The sequence below is a fragment of the Dryas octopetala genome, chromosome 7 (assembly GCF_963921425.1).
Source record: "Dryas octopetala chromosome 7, drDryOcto1.1, whole genome shotgun sequence".
Taxonomy (NCBI): Eukaryota; Viridiplantae; Streptophyta; class Magnoliopsida; order Rosales; family Rosaceae; genus Dryas; species Dryas octopetala.
In genome coordinates this window covers 2,760,825-2,783,267 of record NC_141372.1, presented here as the reverse complement: position 1 = coordinate 2,783,267, position 22,443 = coordinate 2,760,825, and the positions used below count along the sequence as shown (strand labels likewise).

At 37.0% G+C, this 22,443-nt stretch overlaps 2 protein-coding genes across 4 annotated transcripts; both read right to left on the bottom strand.

Annotated features, from left to right (window-relative positions):
* Positions 1–3,413: 3,413 nt before the first annotated feature.
* LOC147278445 (glutamate receptor 2.7-like) lies at positions 3,414–7,896 on the bottom strand. 2 transcript variants are annotated; one of them, XM_086251744.1, is made up of 5 exons: positions 7,575–7,896; positions 5,303–6,645; positions 4,882–5,194; positions 4,377–4,783; positions 3,414–4,269 (listed from the first exon to the last, which is right to left on the bottom strand). In XM_086251744.1, exons 1-5 carry the CDS (start codon positions 7,849–7,851, stop codon positions 3,736–3,738), a joined length of 2,874 nt encoding a protein of 957 aa, XP_086107870.1. In that variant the 5' UTR covers positions 7,852–7,896; the 3' UTR covers positions 3,414–3,735. The 2 variants fall into 2 exon arrangements, with proteins under 2 accessions (XP_086107870.1, XP_086107871.1); XM_086251745.1 differs by having other exon boundaries at positions 3,416–4,269; positions 7,631–7,799.
* An 8,966-nt stretch (positions 7,897–16,862) lies between these two features.
* LOC147278444 (glutamate receptor 2.7-like) lies at positions 16,863–21,179 on the bottom strand. 2 transcript variants are annotated; one of them, XM_086251747.1, is made up of 5 exons: positions 20,915–21,179; positions 18,743–20,082; positions 18,322–18,634; positions 17,795–18,201; positions 16,863–17,689 (listed from the first exon to the last, which is right to left on the bottom strand). In XM_086251747.1, the coding sequence occupies exons 1-5, from the start codon at positions 21,105–21,107 to the stop codon at positions 17,156–17,158; spliced, it is 2,787 nt and encodes a 928-aa protein (XP_086107873.1). In that variant the 5' UTR covers positions 21,108–21,179; the 3' UTR covers positions 16,863–17,155. The 2 variants fall into 2 exon arrangements, with proteins under 2 accessions (XP_086107873.1, XP_086107872.1); XM_086251746.1 differs by having other exon boundaries at positions 20,971–21,137.
* Positions 21,180–22,443: the final 1,264 nt, after the last annotated feature.

Below are 22,443 nucleotides of genomic sequence, written 5' to 3'. Positions count from 1 at the left end.
CAAGAAGATTTCAAACCTAAATTAAATATAAGTGCTCTCAAAAATTAAGAATGGTACTAATTTCCAAGCAAATATGGAAACATGACAATAATTATATTGGCTTAATTGTGTTTTTACCGCTCAAAGTTTACATTGATTTCCACTTTACCATCTAGAATTTTATTTGTCTCAGTTTACCACCTAAAACTATTTCTCGTGTTTCAATTAACCTTTTTCTGTCCATTCTGTCATAGCGCCAGTACCCCTCATCCCCCACCCCCTCCTATCAGCTTCAACACACCAGCAGCCTCTCTCATCGCCGGCGACCCTTATCCCTCACTTTCTCTCACTTCCTCTCTCCTCTCTCTTTCCCTCTCTTTCTATTCACCTCTTCCCCCTCCCTTTTTCCCTCTCCGGTCCTTCACAATCAACATTGGCGCTCTATGCCAGACATCGCGGAGAAAGGTGTTATGCAACAAAGCAATCAGAGCCGCTCCATTCAACTCATTTACTTCCCCAAAATTTGTGTTGCTCTCTCTCTCTCTCTCTCTCTCTCTCTCTCTCAAACCCTCAAGGACCAAGCTAGACAATGGTTGTTCATTAAAACAGCGACATGACCTGCATCAACCAAGAGACTTACACTTTCAACTACATAACCAGGCATTTCTGGAGCATTCTCGCATTTGGGTCTAACCCAAAATTCTTGATTTCCTCTTCATCAGCTCTGTAATTTTCTCTTCCTTTGAAAATTCAACGAAATGGGTCAAACCAATTTGGCCTCAAATGCTTGATTTGTCATTTTAGGGCATGACTTAGCTTGGTTCTTGATGTTGGGTCTTTGCGATTTTCTAGTCTCTGTGTAGAAGAATTAAAAAAATGAGTAAAATGGGAGGTTGGGGAAAGCATTAATTGGAGGGGATGAAATTGTGTAGTGAGTGACCAAAACCTTGTACAGGGAGTATAACCGATTTGGGCTTGTGGGTAAGGAGAGAGAATGTAAGTAAGTTGGCGGCTAGAGGTGGGGAAATAGAAGGAAGGAAGGAGATGGGATATAGGGGAAGTTGTTGGCGATTGGGGGTGGGGAAGTTGCTGGCTGGGGAAGTCGCCGGCGATGAAAAAGTTGGTGGGTTTGGGGTAGGGGTGCTCGGGTGGGGAGGGAGGAAGGGGATGAGTTTTTATTTTTAATTAATTTAAAATTTTAATATATTATATTTTTTAATTGGTGGCTTAATTGTGTTTTTATTGTCCATTTATTGTCCCTATTCCATGTCACACACCGACTTGGCATTTATTTATTGTCCATGTGGCTGGGTGAGTGTCCATGTGGGTGAAAAGACTAAAATACTCATGTCACGTCAGTCTTTTTGAAGGCTAAAATGACGGAATGGACAAAAAAAGTTAACTGGGACACAAAAAATAGTTCTAGGTGGTAAACTGGGACAAATAAAATTCTAGGTGGTAAAGTGAGAATCAATATAAACTTTAGGTGGTGAAAACACAATTAAGCCATTAATATTTGCTTGCATTTGGCGGTTGGTGAAAGCGTGAAGCACCTTCAGTTATAGCTCAGAAGTGGCTGGCTAATGTCTAAGGACAAGACATTATTAAATGGGCCGATATAGATAGTCCAAGAAACAAATGGGCGCATTTGCAATTGGGCCTTGTCTATCTGATGAAATATTGAGAAAAAAAAACACCCAAATGGGCGCATCCCGAGTGGAGCTCACGATTTTTAACACGATGACATGATAACTCGCGGTGAGCATTAATACCGGGATACTGAACCCATACCGATTCCATCTCGTCTCATCTCAGTTATGTCCGGTAATTTTTGGGATGATCCCGTACCGATCTCGAATACAATGGGGTAGGAATGGTACCAACATTTCAATCTCATCTCGTCCCGTATATAATTAATTTTATTTTATTTTATATAATTCCCCTTCTTTTCCCCCATAAGACCTGACAGGCTGAGCCCACTTTCAATTATTATTATTTTTTTCTCTTTGTTCTGTCATCTTCTTCCCCCTCATCTTTCTTCTCTCAACTCTCTTCCCCTCTCTCCGTGCACTTTCATTTTTTTTTTCCTTCTTTGTTATGTCTTCCCCCCTCCCAGATTCTTTCAAATTCTCTCTTCTCTCAACTCTCTTCCCCTCTTAGGCTCCTAGTGCTTCTCCCTCTCTCTTCCCAGGTGCTGTGCAGAACCTAGCCACTGAGCCACCCATCTGCGTGTGCGTCACAGCCACGACCAGATTCCGTCAAGCTTCCCTCGGCCTTGAATCTGGCAACCCAGACTACTGGCGAGCTTTCCTCGCTGGAGCAGGACCTCCCACAACCTCTTATAGTCGCGAGAACAACTTGGAGAAGCTCCTCCACAGCTGGCCTTCCACGGTCCAGAACCCATCTTATACCACATTGTTTAGTTTTGATCGGTACCATGGTCATCCCATCCCGATCCCATCCCGAATACAAATTTCGGTATTGGAAACTGGATGAAGTCAATCACATCCCCCTCCATCCTGTGTCCACCCCTAATGATAACAGTATAACACTAACATAAATCTCAACACAAAAACAAGAGAGCCAGGGGTTAATAAATGTTTGACACAAATTAAAACATGATACAATTTTCTACAATGAATGATTAGTGAATCTGATTAGTGCTTGACAAAGAGATGAACTAAATAGACTTTCATTTATTTCTTAAATATACAATTTTTTGTAACGGATTTGGATCCTCTCCTAAGCACATTAATCTCCTAACCTTGCTAACCTTTTAATTATGAACTGACACGTGTCTTTTATAATATTCTATGGTTCACACTCATTTATAACTATAATTACTAAATCAAAATAATTAAAAGGATTTTTTTTCAAATAATTAAAATATATTTATGTTTATAATTTTCTTTTAATTCTATGTATTTATAACAAAAAGAGAAAAAAAGAGGTGGGTGTGAGGAATCTACTGCAGACACTATAGTGTGTGAGGGGGTAAGTTTGGGGGGTTTGCAAATTGTTGGTGGGGGATTCTTAGCTTTTTATTTTTATTTTGTAAGTTTTATATATGTATTGAAGAATAAAAAGAAGAAGAAGAAGGATGAGGGGTAGATTTGGGGATTGGGGACCTACAAATTGGGGTGGGGGTAGAGGGGGATCAAATTCTAAGCCTTTTGCTTTAATTTTTTTATATGTATCTTCAGCTAGGAGAAAGAAAAACAAGAAAAATAAGGAGGAGGACGAAGAAGATCGAAAAGGGGAGGAGGGGGGAGGAAATGACATGGGTGGGGAAGAGAGAGAAAGAAAGGAGTTGGAGGTTAGAGAGGGGAGGGGAGGCTGGGCTGGGCTTATGGTTTTCTTGTTTTTCTTATTTTTAATTATTTTAATTTAGTAATTATAGTTCTAAATGAGGGTGAATCATAAGATGTTATAAAAGACACGTGTCACTTCATAATTAAAAGATTAGCAAGGTTAGGAGATTAGAGTGCTTAGGAGAGGATCCAAATCCTTTTGTAACATAGGTCGAGCCCATGATCTATTCTTATCATAACACATTACCTCACCTCCTATCACTACTTGGGCTAACCCCGGGTTTAAATGTACAAAAACTTTTGTTTACACCAAACTCATCATTCTATTTGTAAATCAATTTACATATATTGTCAATTTACACCGGCATTACTACATAACACTTACATCAACTTCTCAGTGTAACTAAGAAGTTATATCAATTGCTTTCTTGGGCCCTAATGGAGATCATGGTCTCTCTGTAAGCTCAATAGCTGCTTCATTCTCTCTGGTTGGTTGATAATTAGTGGGACTAAAACCACCATGCTCAGTGGAAGGTGTTCTCTGCTCCTCAAAAACCATGTGTGATTCACTGCGGTTTGAATAGCTTGAAGGACTTGTGGGGAAGTTGGTGTTAACTTCCACTCCACTCTTCTTAAAAGTATGGGATGTGAGGTCTTTCTGGTCGAATATTCTTAATATGACACAAACTTTTCGCATAAATGAGGCTTGTGGATCAAGGCGCATCAACATGTCTTTGTGTTCATGCAAGAACATGGCAGCAAATATGAGGAGAGCCAATGAAGAAGCAATCCCAGCAATGAGAAAGAGGCCCCAAAAGCTTTCAAGGCTAAGACTGTTGGAAGAGAAATTGGTATTGGGGTCTGGACAACTTTGCTTTTTGAACCATTTGTCCTCAATATATTTCATTTCGGGTCCTTCATTCACTTTCAAGATTGCCCTCGAAACATCGCGAGTAAGAGGTGAATCTTTTGGGAAGACCTGAAGGGTTACAAAATCAAAGAAAGGAAAGTAATCCGACATGAGAAAACATGTAAATATATGAGAGAAAGTCTGAGAGAAAAAGCAGAGAAAGAAGGTGAACTTACAAAGCCAAAACCATCAGCTTTAAATGTGGGCTCAACCATGGTGTATTTCGAACAATAAGTTGCCAGAAAAAGTTTCATGTAAGGTGTTTCATCAAACGCAGCAGAAATACCATGTTTCGCAGACCCTTTTTGAAAAAGTTCATGCAAGTTTTCAGTGGTATTAAAGGCCACAAGATTCTCATTCTTAAATCCTAGTTGATTCAAAATCCCTGAAACAAAAGAACCTTCTTGGTATGCAACTTTGTTCCCATACTTCAGGAGCAAGTTCACATCAGTAACAGTTGGTTGGAGCTGTTGAACTGTTAAAAGTGATGTTAAACTGGCGGTGTAACTTTGAGTCAGTATGAGGACAACAAAGCACCATATGATCACCACAAACCTAGCCAAGTTGCTCACCACTCGCTCCCCTGTCACAAAAATTCAAAAGAGTCACAGACTAAGTAAAATACGACTCATATATTTTACCATTTGGGTCACTTTTTGAAGCATTTTGAGGGGAACTTACTGTGTGCAAACACCATGGTTGAGAAGGAGAACCAAAAGCTTGTGCCAATTTGGTGATGTGGAGGTCCTCGAAAATCTTCGTTTATCCGATGCTCAAGAACCCAGACCACAAAACCAATGAATATGAAAAAACAACCGCTTGTTACCCAAAGGTCCCAGGTCAAAGGCGTCAAGAACACCCATGCATTCCTACTTTTGTTGTCTTTAATGGGCACAATCATGGATACCCCAGATTCTATGTATGGCAATGTAAAGTCAATATATTGGGACCTATTTCCTCTAATGGTTATATCTCCCACTGCAGCATCATAGTTCTATCAAGTAAAAAATGCCATTGTTTCAGTAAAGAAATTGGACAATTTTGCAAGACTAAAAATGTGAAATCATAAAAAGAGAAAAAGAGCTTAGAATAAGAGTCATACCCCAAGAAACACTTGATAGACCAAATCATTGCAACTGCCAGCACTTGAACCATTAGGCATTGCATAGGCATAAAAGTCGTACGGAAGATGGTAAGGTAATGCATCTTTTACAGCTTTAAAGACGTCTATGCAGTATCCACCACTGACCGTGGATGTTTTAGTGTTTGGATCATATGTCACATTCACAAATTCTTTAAAGCCTCGCTTTACAGGGACTAGAATTTTCAACCTTTTCCCACTTGTAGGTATCTGCCAACCCTTTGGAACAGAGGTGGTGTTCCCAGGCCATACAATAGCTCCAAGACTAGTATTAGAAGTAGAATATCTGCTGGTGTAATTTGTGGACTTGAAGCTTCTTACAAGTCCATTTTGGGGTGTCCAATATCCAATCCCTTTTTCCCCACCGCCAACCACATTAACTATCTGAAAAGTTGATGATTGTAGCTGCCCATTAAGCAGACTGAAATTTCCTGAAAGACCTCTGAAACTTGTCCCTGATAGTGCTTGGACAAGCTGAGGACCAGTTTGGGACACCCCAAATCTTTCTAGATCATTGGAACTACCAGAAGCATTCATCTTTTGGAAGATGAAGTCTTTAGGTCCAACCTTCTCAACTGCCAAGGCCAGTGCCCAAGCAGCATCATAAGCCCACAATCCAAAAACATCCAATTTAACATCAGGCATAGTTGGATTGTCCTCTTGAAATTTTCTCTTCCATCTAACTCTAAAACTCTCAAGCGCCTTTGTATTTGGAACATGAGTTTTCAAACCCAACACCCCTTCCATGTTTTCCATGTCAGAAGAATTCATGGAACTAAATAAATTAGCCATCCCATTTGTGATTATCCAAACATACCCTTCACTCATCATGCCAATCTGTTTTGCCTTTTCAAAAATCCGAGACCCAAGATTAGGCAACATGTGAAGTATGAAGACCCTGGTTTGCATTGTCGTCAAATTGTAAAGCTCTTGAGCAATTTGTTCATCAGTGGCCGCTGGAGGAATGACACTCCGGTAAGAGATTTGAGCATCAACATCTTGCAAAGCATCAGAGAGATAAGGAATGATTCCTTCCCCATACTCGTCGTCAACGTAGATGGGCACTACTTGTCTCCAACCAAAGGCTTTGAGGATGGCACTAATGGCTTTCACTTGGGATGAGTCCTTCTGTGCTGCTCGGAAAAAATATTTACTCCGAATTGAATTGAGAGCAGAGCTTGTTGCTGAAAATGAGATTATGGGCACCTGGGCTTTGTCTCCAAGGCTGATTACAAAGTTGGTTTGCATGGATGATTCTGGGCCTATGATGGCTTGCACTTGAACATTCTTTATCAGGTCTAGAACTGTAATTCAAATTAAGGTGAAAATGGAAAATTATATCAAATTGTGGAATTTTTTTTTGATATGACTCTGTATATCAGGTTCATACGGCATATAGTGTTATGATTTACATATTATAATATAATATGAGTGGATAATGAAATTTATAAAATAATAAACTGAATATTTGTTCAATGAAATATTAATTTTTTTCGTTTGCTCTCTTTAACAAAACCCAAATTCTCTGAATTTTGCTTGGGCTTGCAGTTGTAATCTTCTTTGAGATTTGTGCTGTTTTGTAGTTTAGTTTACCTTCTTTTTTCTTTTGTAGTTTAGTTCATCTTCTTTGTGTAGGGCTTTTTGTTTGCATTCTGTTGTTTTTTTCTTCTCTGTGTTGTATCTGGTTTACCTCTTAATGAAACTTGGTTCTTCTCAAGAAAAAAACAATGAAACTGGGTTTTCATTGATCAAAAGAAAAGAAAAAAAACCTAGATTTTTCCCATTGCTCAAAGATGTCATAGTCTGATACAAGATTTTAATTTTATATGATACAAAAGAATAGAATAGTAAATGAAAATGAAATGAAGAAACAGACAAAAAAAGAAGACGTACCAAATTTTTTTCGGTATAACAGTACTAACACGTAACACGGCGTGATTAGCTGGCTTAATTAATTTTTGTGGTGTGTGTTGTAGTAACTTAAATACATAATGAAGCAAATTAGATACATATAAATTTATAAACCACTAAACTAAAGACTTCATACGTTGAAAACAGTTGGGTGATATTATATGAAGCAGAGAAAGATTGAAATAAAATGAAAGGATGAGAGAGAAAAAATCTATTTATTAGTCATTATTAATAAAGAAATAAAAGCTTTTTTTTTTTTTTTGCCATAAAGAAATTAAAGCTTAATCAACATGAAAGAAGATGAATGATAGATTATAGAAACCTGCAGCAGCTGTAAGAACAACATCTCTGGGGGAGTCTCTTGTGTGCAGAACCAACCTGGTTTTGTAGTTGGCATGAGCTGCATAGAAGTCTGAGAGGGCCATGTTGATGCAGCTCAGCCTCATATTCGCAAATTCTGTATCGAAGTCTAGAACCACACCCACATTAACTGAGGTTGTGCTGTTCTGTGCCATGGCCAAGAATGTAGTGCTCCTAAAGAAGAAGAAGAAGAAGAAGAAGAAGAAGAGAGAAAAAACAGGGCTGGTGGGATTCTTCATAATGTTTGATTAATTAATATTCTCTTGGAATCTTGCAGTTCATGGTATCGAGTAAGAAGGCAGCTTCTTATTTATATAGATGATGCTGGGTTGGACTTTTTGGAGGGTGGCAATTACTGTAGATTGAAAGAGCTCAGTTAGTTCTATATTAATTAATTAATACAAGTTTAAAAGAAGAAGAATACACACTTCGTTGGCTGTCAACAAGGAATAAAATTTCGAGTTTCGAAGAAATTTCGATGAAAATTCAATGGAAATTTCGATGAAAATTCAATGGAAATTTTGAAGATTTTTAAATTTCAACAGAAATTAGACGGAAATGACGATAATTGTTATCAAAATACGAAAAATTTTGAATGAAACTTTACCATATGTTTATTTAACATATTATCTACTACATTGATAAAAAACATTGAAGAAACCAAATTATATAATAAATTTCATGTGATATTAGATGAATATAATGCGCTTTGAAGACAAATACTGTTAAATAAAATTAGTATAATGAATAAATGAAATTAGTATGTTCTTTATACTCTATAATCTATACACGAAATTCTAATACTAAATTCTATATACCCTAATACTTTTTATACTCTATAATCTATACATTAAACCTTATATACTTTATAATCTATATTTTATATTGTTTAAGATATCGTATAGGATATTAGGGTTTAGGCCCTTTAGGGTATTTTTAATTATTTTTTATATAAAAATGTATTAGAGTTTACTGATATAAGGTTTAAAACAACTAAACGAAATCCCAAACCATTTTTTTTTCTTTTCAATTGTCTAAAAGCCCCAAACAGTCAAACACCAATAAAAAAAACCTTTTATTTTTGTTTTCTCTTTTTTCTTTTTTTTTTTCTTTTTTTTCTTTTCTTCTTTTCCCTTTTCTTTTTTTTTCTTTCCTTTCTTTTCTTTCCCTGTGGCTCTCCTTTTCTCCTTTTCTTTCCTTTTTCTCATTTCTTCTTCTCCTGTGGCTGCCTGTGCTTCTATCTCTCTCTATCTCTCTCTCTTTGCATCTCCACCCTCACCCTTATTTTCGGTGAGTTTCGGCTGCAGAGAGCGGCAGGCCAAGAGAGATGAGGGAGAAAGAGGGGAGGGACTCATCTCTTCCACCCAATATCTCTTTCTCCCTCATCTCTCTCAAGGAAAAATTGAGGATTATGAGTTTCGATTTCGATCCCCTCTAAAATCGAAATTTTGGTGAAATTTCACAGAAAATTTCGAAATTTAAACTCTTGCATAAATGTTCTTCGAAGGGACAAATTTTGAACAATTGTGAAAAACAGTATAGGAATCTACTATATAGATAGAGATGCTGCCATCAGCTACCAAATACAGATATGCTACAGTTATAATACAAAATCTAAAACCATGGGTGACTATACTATTATCATGCATACACATTAATCTGTTAAATTTAATAATATAAAAATAATATTATTAAATTTGGTAGCTGTAGCATATCTGTATTTGGTAGCTGATGGCAGCATCTCTATCTATATAGTAGATTCCTATACTGTTTTTCACAATTGTTCAAAATTTGTGCCTTCGAAGAAAATTTATGTTATATTATTAAATAGTATTTTTTACTATTAATTGAGATGGTTCATTGAATTTATTTATTTATTTATTTTTATCCCTATTTTAAAAGAAAATTCTAATTGGGAGCTTCGAATGCAGCGTATTTGAAGGATTGTTTTCCTACCATATATATGAATCATGTGTGGTTGAGCATGAGTTTGAAATAGTATCTTGACTAATAATGTGTGGAAAGTTCATAAGGCAGACCTTGACTAATAATGTGTCTCTATTTCAGTCATAAAAATGCTTGAATACATATTCAAGCATTTGCATTAATTGAATATTCATCATTTACATTGCATCTTCGATTCAACTACGAGTCACTGTAGCTACTAGCTAGCAGAGTTCTAAATTATGAACATAAGTTGTTTGATTTGGTCAAAGCAGCGCAAGCTACACGAGATGGATTACTTGTACAAGTTCATTGTTTTTTAATTCCATATATAAGTACCATTAATCCCAAAAAAGACAAAATTAGTATGTCGGAGGGACAATATCTAATCATATATGTATGTTAAATTCGAAGACCGAGTACTCCTGTTGTTGTCCTGTTGTCCATAGACTGAGGGTCACAAAGTCAATAGTTAATTAATTTCCTATATACTTGTTAATTCATTTTTCACCTTTCTTTGTCCTTATTATTATTCTAACGTTTAGTTAATACATAATAATATATATGAATAATTAAATGAAGTTCGTAGTTAGACTTGGACATGAAATTAAAATGACATATAATAGTTGGTGTACGTCATTACTCTATTTCTAATGGTACGTATGATTTGGGTCCTAGAGTTTGTTGACTTATTCTTCTGAATCTTGTCCTAGCTTGAATCTTCACGTGTGATACCTTCTCTCCATATAAATTATATATATAAGAGCAAACTACATTTTAGTCTCTCAACTTTACATATTATTTCAAGTTAATATCCAAACTTTGAAAAAAAAAAAAAAAAAAAAGGAACATATAAAGTGACGTTAACACTCTCTAACAAAGAAACCGTCAAAACCTTTGAACAAGAACTATAGAAACCTAGTAAAAAACTACCTAGTTTGAGTATAGTTGTATGGTAATCTCTCAACGAAATATTTTATTTCAGTGCAGCTTGACGGGTAGAGATCTCCTGTCCCCAAACCCCCATGTCCCTCCACATCCCCTCTCACATATTTTGAAAAAAAAAAAAAAAAATTTAAGTAAAACAAGAATTAAGAAAAAGCTCTCAAAATCTGTGAGAGGGGACAAAGAAAGACAAATGATTTGGGAACATAAGATCTCTACCCCAGCTTGACATCATTTGCCTCCACCATGTATAGCGAGATATGACATATTTTAGTTCAAGTTTCAGTTCAAAGGTTTGACCTTAGAAATAGATTATATATGAATGAAGAGAATAAGTTCCAGTTTTCCACATCTATGGTTCAATTGGTCGTTAATTAGTTATATTCATATCTTGCTTCTGAAAAAGAATTTCTAGCTGCTAATCTTTTTTCATGCAAAGAAGATATCGCTGAATCACACCTGTCATTTCCAAATTTCATAACTAGTCATTAAAAATAGAGCAAATTTCACTTTGCACCCTTGTGGTTTACTCAGATTGTCAAGTTGATCCCTCAGGTTTCAATTTTGGCAATTTAAAACTCAGGGTTTAAAATCAAAGACAATGTAGCCCTTCAGTAAGTCTGATTGTTACGTTAAATGCTTATGTGGCACATGTGAGACCCACAATTAATGTTTGCAACCATCATAAGGGCAATTTCGAAAACGTTCATCTTGCAAGAGCACAGAAAAGGCAAAAGATCATGTGGTTGATCTTGTTGGCTTCTTGGGTTGTGATGATAGTGCTGCTTTGTTGTATACTTGATGGCCGAAGATACTTAATCCTCTATTAAGACGTCAACAATTGAATTTATTTGAAGCAATTAACCATATGGGTCCTACATATGCCACATAAGCAATATTTAACGTCTAACTGTTAAGTCATACTTATTAAGGGGCCACATTGTCTTTGATTTCAAATCATGAGTTTCAAATTGCCAAAATTGAAACCTTAGGAAGCAACTTGACAATTTGAGCAAACCTCAGGGATGCAAAGTAAAATTTGCTCTTAAAAATAACAGAGAAGCTTTGAAAAGTTCAAAACATTGTAAACTACTAAACTCTTGGTTGTCAAGTGAATTACTACACCCTTTTTATTATTATAAAAGGATAATTTGAGGAAAAAGACTCCAACTTGTGTGTCGGAGCCAAATCAGGATTCCTCCTTTAAAAATGCATTCGTTAGGACTAAAAATTCACTTATGGTGCGTTTGGATGAAGTAGTTTGAAATTACTAAGGAATTCACAAATGACGGAATTTAAAACGATGTGATTTAAAATTCTAGAATATGTAGATTCTCTTGTTTGGATAACATGTAAACATAATAGAGTTTAAATACGGAATTTATGGTAGTTTTAATTTTTGATGCATCAATTCAAAAGAGTGATGGTGATGGCCCACAAGCGGTGGGAGAATTGGTGGTGGCTAAAATTGGGGTGTTGGCGGTGGCGGCGGTGGTGGTGGTGGTGTCGGCAATGGCGGTGATGGTGGTGGCGGCGGTGACGGTGATGGTGGTGGTGGTGGTGGTGGTGACGGTGATGGTGGTGGTGGCGGCGACGGTGGTGCGCGGTCTAGGTGTTGGTGGTGGTGGTGGTGGTGGTGGTGGCGGCAACGGCAGCGACAGCGACAGCGGGGGTGGTGGCGGGGGTGACGGTGATGGTGGTGGCGGTGGTGGTGGTGGTGGCAGCAGCGGCAACGGGGGTGGTGGTGTTGGTGTCGACATGGTCGACACGACTTATTTTTCTTTCGTAAAAATTGGAATTTTGAAAATGACACCAATTTAGGTAGAATTTAAAGTTGGAATTTACAGCCTTCAAATCCCAAGTTTTTTTCCACCTAGAATTTACAAAATTCTGTATTGATTGACCCAAACAAGGAAATTAGAGCATGTAATTTCTTAAATGCTGAGTTTTGTTTAAATTCCGAGTTTTTTTCCTCCATCCAAACACATCATTAAAGGTCAAATAAGGGTCTTTCGTGAATTTAATGCAAATGTCCGTTACTTTTAAGGATAAAATTGTCACTTCACATACTTTTAAAAAATAATTATAAAATTTATAATATTAATTATTAAAAGATAGAAAAAAAAAATGCATAGCCTCTCTCCTTCACTCCAGCAGCCCCCCACCCCGACCTCCCTCACTCCGGCAGGCTCCCCGCGCCGGCCACCCATCCACACCGGCCACCCTCTCTCTCTCTCTCTCTCTCTCTCTCTCTCTCTCTCTCTCTCTCTCTTTACCTAGTGTTCCAGATCAGTGGCTTCGACTAGGCAGGACTGGGGCTGGGGTGGGTCCTGGGGGGAAGGGGTAGCTGCGGGAGGGAGGGCTTCCCTCACTCCGGCAGGCTCCCTGCGCTGGCCACCCATCCACACCGGCCACCCTCTCTCTCTCTCTCTCTCTCTCACTCTCTCTACCTAGCGTTCCAGATCAGTGGCTTAGACGAGGCAGGACTGGGGCTGGGGTGGGTCCTGGGGGGAGGGGGTGGCTGCAGGAAGGAGGGTTGGGTGGGGGTGGGTGGGAGGGGGTGGGAGGGGGTGGTTGCGGGAGGGATGGGCTGGGTGGGGTTGGGGGTGGGTGGGAGAGGCTGGCTGGGTAGGGGGAGCTGGGTTGGGTATGGGTGGGGTGAGGCAAGGCTGCGGGAGGGAGGGGTTGGGTGGGACTGGGGTGGGGTGGGGTGGGGATGGGGTGGCAATGGGGCTAGGGTGGGTGGGGAGGGGAGGGGGTGCGACTGAGCTAGGCTGGGTGGGGGTTGGGTCTGGGTGGGGCAAGGCTGAGGGTGGAGGAGGGAGGGTCTGCTCCTCAGTCCACCCTTTTTTTTTTTTCCTTTCAATTTGTTTTTTTAATTTTTTAGTTTGTTTCTAATTTTGTTATTTTTCTTCTTTTAGTTAGTTTTTTATTTTTTATTAATATTTTTCTTTTAGATTTATTTTTATAAATATTTTAATAGTGAGAAATGTCAATTTTGTCCTTAAAAATTGATCATATGCATGCTACGTGATCAATTTTTGATAGAAAGTGTAACAGATTTGACGGAAGACCCTTAATTGAGGCTTAAGTGAAATATTAGTCCTAACGGATACACTTTTGAAGAAGGAAATCCTGATCTGGCTTCGACACCTAAGTTGAAGTCTTTTTTCTAAACTTAACCTTATTATAAATAATAAGCATGACTAATGAATGCAAGTGAAGAGTGAGTTGATCAGCCACTGAAAAACGACTGGATCTTCTGCCAGGCAAATTATACCAGGCTATGTGCCTGACTTTTGATCTCAGCCTTCCAATAATATTTTATGGTTGAGATCTTGCCACATTTGCAAATTACCTAGTTTCCATAAATTAACATTTAAAAAAAAAACCCAAAAAATATCATCCCAGCCCAGCCCACTGTTCACCCTCTTCTCCGGCGACAATTTCCTAATCCCCACCTCCTCCCTTTCTGAGGCAAAAAGGTACACACCCACGTCGTTTAAAAGAGAACCAAGAGGACTGATACACCAACCAGCAAACCAGTTGCTCAGACACTACACCAACTGTCTCTGATTCCACACGTCTTGACCTTAAAAGCTTTTCGGGCCTCTTCATCATTGCCGGGGTCACTTCATTATTAGCTCTTATCATATTTGCAGCCTCCTTCTTTTACAGGCATGGCCACATCTTCATGATAATAGGTGCCTTCGTATGGGGTAGAATAGAGGTGTCAAACGGGTCGAGCCGGCCTGAGCATGACACGGCACAACACGATTAAATGGGCCGGACCGAAGTCTTTAGCCCATCGGGCACGGCACGGTAAGAGCACGACACGGGCCAAGCAAGGCACGAGCACGGGCATGAAATGGACCCGAATTAGGCCCGACTATTTTAACATTGTTTTTTCCATTTTTAAAAAACTTTTCAAAAAAAAATTCAATTTTCATGAAAAATAATGTTAATATTTAATTATAAATAAGAAAAAATATTATAAAATTAGTTCTATCACCCTAAAAAATAAAAAATAAAAAAATTTATGTGGCCGGCTCGTTTAAGGCACGACACGAGCACGAATAGCCTGCGAGTCATGGGCCGTTCCGGGCTTAGGTCTTAAATATATGGGCCGGCCCGTTTGACACCTCTAGGGTAGAATTAAGGTCTTTTTTAGAGTCTTTGACCAAAAAGACCTCAGCTCCCGTACTTTTAGAAAGAAGAATTTGGGCCCTATCGAGGCCTTAACTACTTGTAGCAACTACCCTCCAAGCCCAATAGTGCATTCAACCTACACGGAGCCAGGCCCATCTATCTTCGTGGAAGAATGAACAACTGTGGGTCAAGAATCTCCAGCAGCTTTTGAACTTGATCTTTCGAACCCAGAAATACCAACAACTCCTCAAGGAGCTCAAGAAAACAATTAATGTATATAAATAATATTATTAAATTTAACATATTAATGTATATGCATGATAATAGTATAGTCATCCATGGTTTTAGATTTTGTATTATAACTGTAGCATATCTGTATTTGGTAGCTGATGGCATTCTATTCGCATATTATATAGTTTAAAAGTCAACACTTTGACCAAATCAAAGTATACCTGCATATTGCTTGCACCAAAGGAATACTGGAATAGTATGCATATGTATTAATTGCTGAGTTGCTGATCGATCACTCATTGGTAATTAAGTACGATTTAATTTCTTCTTCTTAGTTTTAGTCTTTGGGTTCAATTCAATTCGGGGGGACATTTTTTAAAACAAACCCCTTTTAGTTTGCATTAAGGATGTTTAGCTCTTATTTAGAGTTTTTGAAATTTAAACATATTCGAGTTCCTCTCAAGAAATGTTGGGATAATCATTGAATAGTGCTCGAATTTGTCAAATAGATTACTTGAGAATTAGATTTTTAAAATCTAGAAAAATGGATTAAATCTCTTTTTTATATTGAGTGAACTTTATTGAATGAAAAATGGATAAAAATCTTTAACTGACAAAACTTTTGACTAGAATAAGTATAGCAATTTAAAATGAGAAATTTGAAAAACTAATCAAAATTTGTCCAATATTAAGACTTTTAAACCATATTTTTAGAAATTTAGAATTTTTACCCTCGAGTAATATACTCAAGCTCTTATCGAAAAGTGTTTGAACCTCCTTTGAAAAGTGCTCAAACTCTGTTAAGTAGTTTTCAAGGAGTTTGAGCGTTTCTCCAAAATTAAATTTTAAAATTTCAAAAATAAGTTAAAAGTTTTTAATAAAAAAAAAAAGGTTCAGTTTCAAAATTTCTCCAATAAAATCTATGAAACCCAGTTACATGAGCTCACCAAAAAATAAAAGATAAACCCAGTTACATTGTTCAACACCCATCTCGATCACCATATATACCGTTTTTAATTTTTATTTGTTGAATTAATAAATAAATAAATTGTCATAGTATAGTTGTAGGGCTCATATTTGCTAGAAGAGTGGGAGATCATTTATTCACAAAATGAACATTCCCTGTATTTGTGTTGAATCTTCGTGCCTTATTATATATTTTCTTATATATTTTGGTAAATGAAAGATGGATTAAACCAATTAAAAATGGGAACAAGAAATTAAGATGACCGAAACAACAGTTGACTTCAAATTTAGAATTGAAATTGACCCTTATAACATTATATTTGTTGTGCATGTGAAAAAGATTTGAGTAATTGGAAAAGCAAATGAAACCAGATTTGATGTCCAATACGAATTCAGTCATCACTCAAATAGAAAAATCCAGAACTAATATATATCTGGACAGTAGTTTTTTTTGGCCAGGAATATCTGGACAGTACTTAATTATACTAAAATGGTGTTCTATTTTTTATTTTTTTCCATACTAATATGTTTTTTTAAAGTTCAAGAAGATTTCAAACCTAAATTAAATATAAGTTGCTCTCAAAAATTAAGAATGGTACTAATTTCCAAGCAAATACGGAAACATGACAACAATTAATATTTGCATGCATTTGGTGATTGGTGAAGGCGTGAAGCACATTCAGGCTTCAGTGATAGCTCAGAAGTAGCTGGCTAATGTCTAAGGACAAGACATTATTAAATGGCCCGATATAGATAGTCCAAGAAACAAATGGGCGCATTCGCAATTGGGCCTTGTCTATCTGATGAAATATTGAGAAAAAAAACACCCAATTTTGTTTAGTCTGAGTGGAGCTCACGATTTTTAACACCATGACATGATAACAGTATAACACTAACATAAATCTCAACACAAAAACAAGAGAGCCAGGTTAATAAATGTTTGACACAAATTAAAACATGATACAATTTTCTACGATGAATGATTAGTGAATCTGATTAGTGCTTGACAAAGAGATAAACTAAATAGACTTTCATTAATTTCTTAAATATACAATTTTTTGTAACATAGGTCGAGCCCATGATCTATTCTTATCATAACACATTACCTCACCTCCTATCACTACTTGGGCTAACCCCGGGTTTAAATGTACAAAAACTTTTGTTTACACCAAACTCATCATTCTATTTGTAAATCAATTTACATATATTGTCAATTTACAACGGCATTACTACATCTATAAACACTTACATCAACTTCTCAGTGTAACTAGAAGTTAAATCAATTGCTTTCTTGGGCCCTAATGGAGATCATGGTCTCTCTGTAAGCTCAATAGCTGCTTCATTCTCTCTGGTTGGTTGATAATTAGTGGGACTAAAACCACCATGCTCAGTGGAAGGTGTTCTCTGCTCCTCAAAAACAATGTGTGATTCACTGCGGTTTGAATAGCTTGAAGGACTTATGGGGAAGTTGGTGTTAACTTCCACTCCACTCTTCTTAAAAGTATGGGATGTGAGGTCTTTCTGGTCGAATATTCTTAATATGACACAAACTTTTCGCATAAATGAGGCTTGTGGATCAAGGCGCATCAACATGTCTTTGTGTTCATGCAAGAACATGGCAGCAAATATGAGGAGAGCCAATGAAGAAGCAATCCCAGCAATGAGAAAGAGGCCCCAAAAGCTTTCAAGGCTAAGACTGTTGGAAGAGAACTTGGTATTGGGGTCTGGACAACTTTGCTTCTTGAACCAATTGTCCTCAATAGATTTCATTTCGGGTCCTTCATTCACTTTCAAGATTGCCCTCGAAACATCACGAGTAAGAGGTGAATCTTTTGGGAAGACCTGAAGGGTTACAAAATCAAAGAAAGGAAAGTAATCCGACATGAGAAAACATGTAAATATATGAGAGAAAGTCAGAGAAAAAGCAGAGAAAGAAGGTGAACTTACAAAGCCAAAACCATCAGCTTTAAATGTGGGCTCAACCATGGTGTATTTCGAACAATAAGTTGCCAGAAAAAGTTTCATGTAAGGTGTTTCATCAAACGCAGCAGAAATACCATGTTTCGCAGACCCTTTTTGAAAAAGGTCATGCAAGTTTTCAGTGGTATTAAAGGCCACAAGATTCTCATCCTTGAATCCTAGTTGCTTCAAAATCCCTGAAACAAAAGAACCTTCTTGGTAGGCAACTTTGTTCCCATACTTCAGGAGCAAGTTCACATCAGTAACAGTTGGTTGGAGCTGTTGAACTGTTAAAAGTGATGTTAAACTGGCGGTGTAACTTTGAGTCAGTATGAGGACAACAAAGCACCATATGATCACCACAAACCTAGCCAAGTTGCTCACCACTCGCTCCCCTGTCACAAAAATTCAAAAGAAAAAAGAAAGGGATAGCAATGAATCATAGACTAAGTAAAATACAACTCATATATTTTACCATTTGGGTCACTTTTTGAAGCATATTGAAGGGAACTTACTGTGTGCAAACACCATGGTTGAGAAGGAGAACCAAAAGCTTGTGCCAATTTGGTGATGTGGAGGTCCTCGAAAATCTTCGTTTATCCGATGCTCAAGAACCCAGACCACAAAACCAATGAATATGAAAAAACAACCGCTTGTTACCCAAAGGTCCCAGGTCAAAGGCGTCAAGAACACCCATGCATTCCTACTTTTGTTGTCTTTAATGGGCACAATCATGGATACCCCAGATTCTGTGTATGGCAATGTAAAGTCAATATATTGGGACCTATTTCCTCTAATGGTTATATCTCCCACTGCAGCATCATATTTCTATCAAGTAAAAAATGCCATTGTTTCAGTAAAGAAATTGAACAATTTTGCAAGACTAAAAATGTGAAATCATAAAAAGAGAAAAAGAGCTTAGAATAAGAGTCATACCCCAAGAAACACTTCATAGGCTAAATCATTGTAACTGCCAGAACCCTGACCATTATGCTTTGTATAGTTATAAAAATCATAAGGAACATCATAAGGTAATTCTTTCCATACAGCTTTAAAGACATCTATGCAGTATCCACCAATGACCGGGGATGTGTCAGTGTTTGGATCATCTGTCACATTCACAAATTCTGTAAACCCTTTCTTTACAGGGATTAGAATTTTCAACCTCTTCCCACTTGTAGGAATCTGCCAACCCTTTGGAACAGAGGTGGCGTCCCCAGGCCATATAATAGCTCCAAGACTAGTATTAGAAGTAGAATATCTGCTTGTGTTTGGGGAGTTGAAGCTTCTTACAAGTCCATTGTGGGGTGTCCAATATCCAATCCCTTTTTCCCCATTGCCAATCAAATTAACTATCTGAAAAGTTGATGATTGTAGTTGCCCATTAAGAAGACTGAAATTTCCTGAAAGGCCTCTGAAACTTGTACCTGATAGTGCTTGGACGAGTTGAGGACCAATTTGAGAGACTCCAAATCTTTCTAGATCATTGGAACTACCGGAAGCATTCATCTTTTGGAAGGTGAAGTTTTTAGTCCCCACCTTCTCAACTGCCAAGGCCAGTGCCCAAGCAGCATCATAAGCCCACAATCCAAAAACATCTAATTTAACATCAGGCATAGTTGGATTGTCCTCTTGAAATTTCCTCTTCCATCTAACTCTAAGACTCTCAAACCCTTTTGAATTTGGGACATGGGTTTTCAAACCCAAAACCCCTTGCATGTTTTCTATGGCAGAAGAATTCATGGAACTGAAAAAATTAGCCATCCCATCTGTGATTATCCAAACATACTCTTTATCCATCATCCCAATCTCTTTCGCCTTGTCGAAAATCCGAGACCCAAGAGAAGGCAACATGTGAACAATGAAGACCCTTGTCTGCATTGCCATCAACTTGTAAAGCTCTGTAGCAATTTGTTCATCAGTGGCCATTGGAGCAATGACACTCCTGTAAGAGATTCGAGCATCAACATCTTGCAGAGCTTCAGAGAGGTAAGGAATGATTCCTTCACCAAACTCATTGTCAACGTAGATGGGCACTACTTGTCTCCAACCAAAGGCCTTGACGATGGCACCTATGGCTTTTACTTGGGTCGAGTCGTTCTGTGCAGCTCGGAAAAAATATGGGCTCCGAATGGAAGTGAGAGAAGAGCTTCTTGCTGAAAATGAGATTATGGGCACTTGGGCTTTGTCTCCAAGGCTGATTATGAACTCGGCCTCCCTTGATGATTCTGGGCCTATGATGGCTTGCACTTCAACATTCTTTATTAGGTCCAGAGCTGTTTCAGAGGTGTAAATGGAAAATTAGATCAAATTGTGGAAATTTTTTTTTGATATGACTCTGTATATCAGGTTCATACGGCACATAGCTAGTGTTATGATGTACTCATTTACATATTATAATATGAGTGGATAATGAAATTTATAAAATAATACTGAATATTTGTTCAATGAAATATTAATTTTTTTCGTTTGCTCTCTCTAACAAAACCCAAATTCTCTGAATTTTGCTTGGGCTTGCAGTTGTAATCTTCTTTGAGATTTGTGCTGTTTTGTAGTTTAGTTTACCTTCTTTTTTCTTTTGTAGTTTAGTTCATCTTCTTTGTGTAGGGCTTTTTGTTTGCATTCTGTTGTTTTTTTCTTCTCTGTGTTGTATCTGGTTTACCTCTTAATGAAACTTGGTTCTTCTCAAGAAAAAAACAATGAAACTGGGTTTTCATTGATCAAAAGAAAAAGAAAAAAACCCAGTTTTTTCCCATTGCTCAAACATGTCATAGTCTGATACAAGATTTTAATTTTATATGATACAAATTAAAGAATAGAATGGTAAATGAAAATGAAACGAAGAAACAGACAAAAAAAGAAGACGTACCAAATTAGATATATATAAATTTATAAACCACTAAACTAAAGAGTTCATACGTTGAAAACAGTTGGGTGATATTATATGAAGCAGAGAAAGATTGAAATAAAATGAAAGGATGAGAGAGAAAAAATCTATTTATTAGTCATTATTAATAAAGAAATAAAAGCTTTTTTTTTTTTTTTTTTGCCATAAAGAAATTAAAGCTTAATCAACATGAAAGAAGATGAATGATAGATTATAGAAACCTGCAGCAGCTGTAAGAACAACATCTCTGGGGGAGTCCCTTGTGTGCAGAACCAACCTGGTTTTGTAGTTGGCATGAGATGCATAGAAGTCTGAGAGGGCCATGTTGATGCAGCTCAGCCTCATATTCGCAAATTCTGTATCGAAGTCTAGAACCACACCCACATTAACTGAGGTTGTGCTGTTCTGTGCCATGGCCAAGAATGTAGTGCTCCTAAAGAAGAAGAAGAAGAAGAAGAAGAAGAAGAAGAAGAAGAAGAGAGAAAAAACAGGGCTGGTGGGATTCTTCATAATGTTTGATTAATTAATATTCTCTTGGAATCTTGCAGTTCATGGTATCGAGTAAGAAGCTAGGCAGCTTCTTATTTATATAGATGATGCTGGGTTGGACTTTTTGGAGGGTGGCAATTACTGTAGATTGAAAGAGCTCAGTTAGTTCTATATTAATTAATTAATACAAGTTTAAAAGAAGAAGAATACACACTTCGTTGGCTGTCATTGTATGCCTCCAAAAATGATTTTCAATATTATGGGTCAATTTCAAATTGTCAATGTTTGGTGGCATGGATTATTTGTGCACCCCTTCCTTCCTGGGGAATATTACAAATATATTTGTTTTCCACATCGATTGGAGTGGGACGTGTCTGAAGTGTCTGAAACATTCAAAGATATCTTTTGTCTTGTATTATATAGTCTAAAGTCTAACTTTGACCAAATCAAAGTATACTAGTATATATTGCCTGTGCCAAAAAATTAGTTTGCTGTGTGGTGGAGTAGAGTTACTGTACGTTTTAATTTCTTCCTCTTGCTTGTAGTCTTTGGGTCATTTCGGTGCCCATACTTACAATGTAGCAATTTACAATCAATGAAACCCACTTACATGGACTCACCAAAAAGACCCGCATAGAATCTTATTCCATAAAAAATTTCAATTACAGTTCGACATCCATTTAAAGAGATAATTTTTTCACAAAACGATAATCCTTGATTTGTCATCTTTTTATTTGAATTCGTTAGATCATGTGACAGAATTAGAGTTACAGAAAATAATTTTTCTCCTAAATAACATACATATGTACACCTATATTTGTTTTAAATATTTGTGCTTTATATTATATATATATATTTTTTATTTTGGTAGATAAAAGAATGTATTAAACAATTTAAAAAGTAACAACAAGGAATTAGGATGATCCAATGAAGAGTTTGACTTAAAAATTTTCCTTAAGTTGACCCTTGAAATTAACATTATTGAATTAAGAGATAATTAGACTTAGGTCATTTAGAAAAATAGTTTTTAGATGAAGATCAGAAGTGTTTTAAAATTTATAAGAAAATCCTTTTAATTTATAATAAAGTCATTTTAATTTAGAAGAAATTTTTTTTAATTCATAATAAAGTCTTTCCCTAATTTGAAGGGTATTTCCCCTCATAGGGTGTAGAGTGGGCTTTATAGAGGCTGCAAGTTAGGCGGAGTCTAAAATCTTGGAGTTAAAATCTAACATAAAGCCGTCAAAAAAGAAAAATAAAA

Coding starts and splice junctions, on each gene's coding strand:
- LOC147278445 (XM_086251744.1), bottom strand. CDS start 7,851: ATGAAGAATCCCACCAGCCCTGTTTTTTCTCTCTTCTTCTTCTTCTTC. Junction 6,646..7,574: donor TGTTCTTACAGCTGCTGCAG/GTTTCTATAATC, acceptor TTTGAATTACAG/TTCTAGACCTGATAAAGAAT. Junction 4,270..4,376: donor AAGCTGATGGTTTTGGCTTT/GTAAGTTCACCT, acceptor GTAACCCTTCAG/GTCTTCCCAAAAGATTCACC.
- LOC147278444 (XM_086251747.1), bottom strand. CDS start 21,107: ATGGCACAGAACAGCACAACCTCAGTTAATGTGGGTGTGGTTCTAGAC. Junction 18,202..18,321: donor AACCATGGTGTTTGCACACA/GTAAGTTCCCTT, acceptor TTTTTGTGACAG/GGGAGCGAGTGGTGAGCAAC. Junction 17,690..17,794: donor AAGCTGATGGTTTTGGCTTT/GTAAGTTCACCT, acceptor GTAACCCTTCAG/GTCTTCCCAAAAGATTCACC.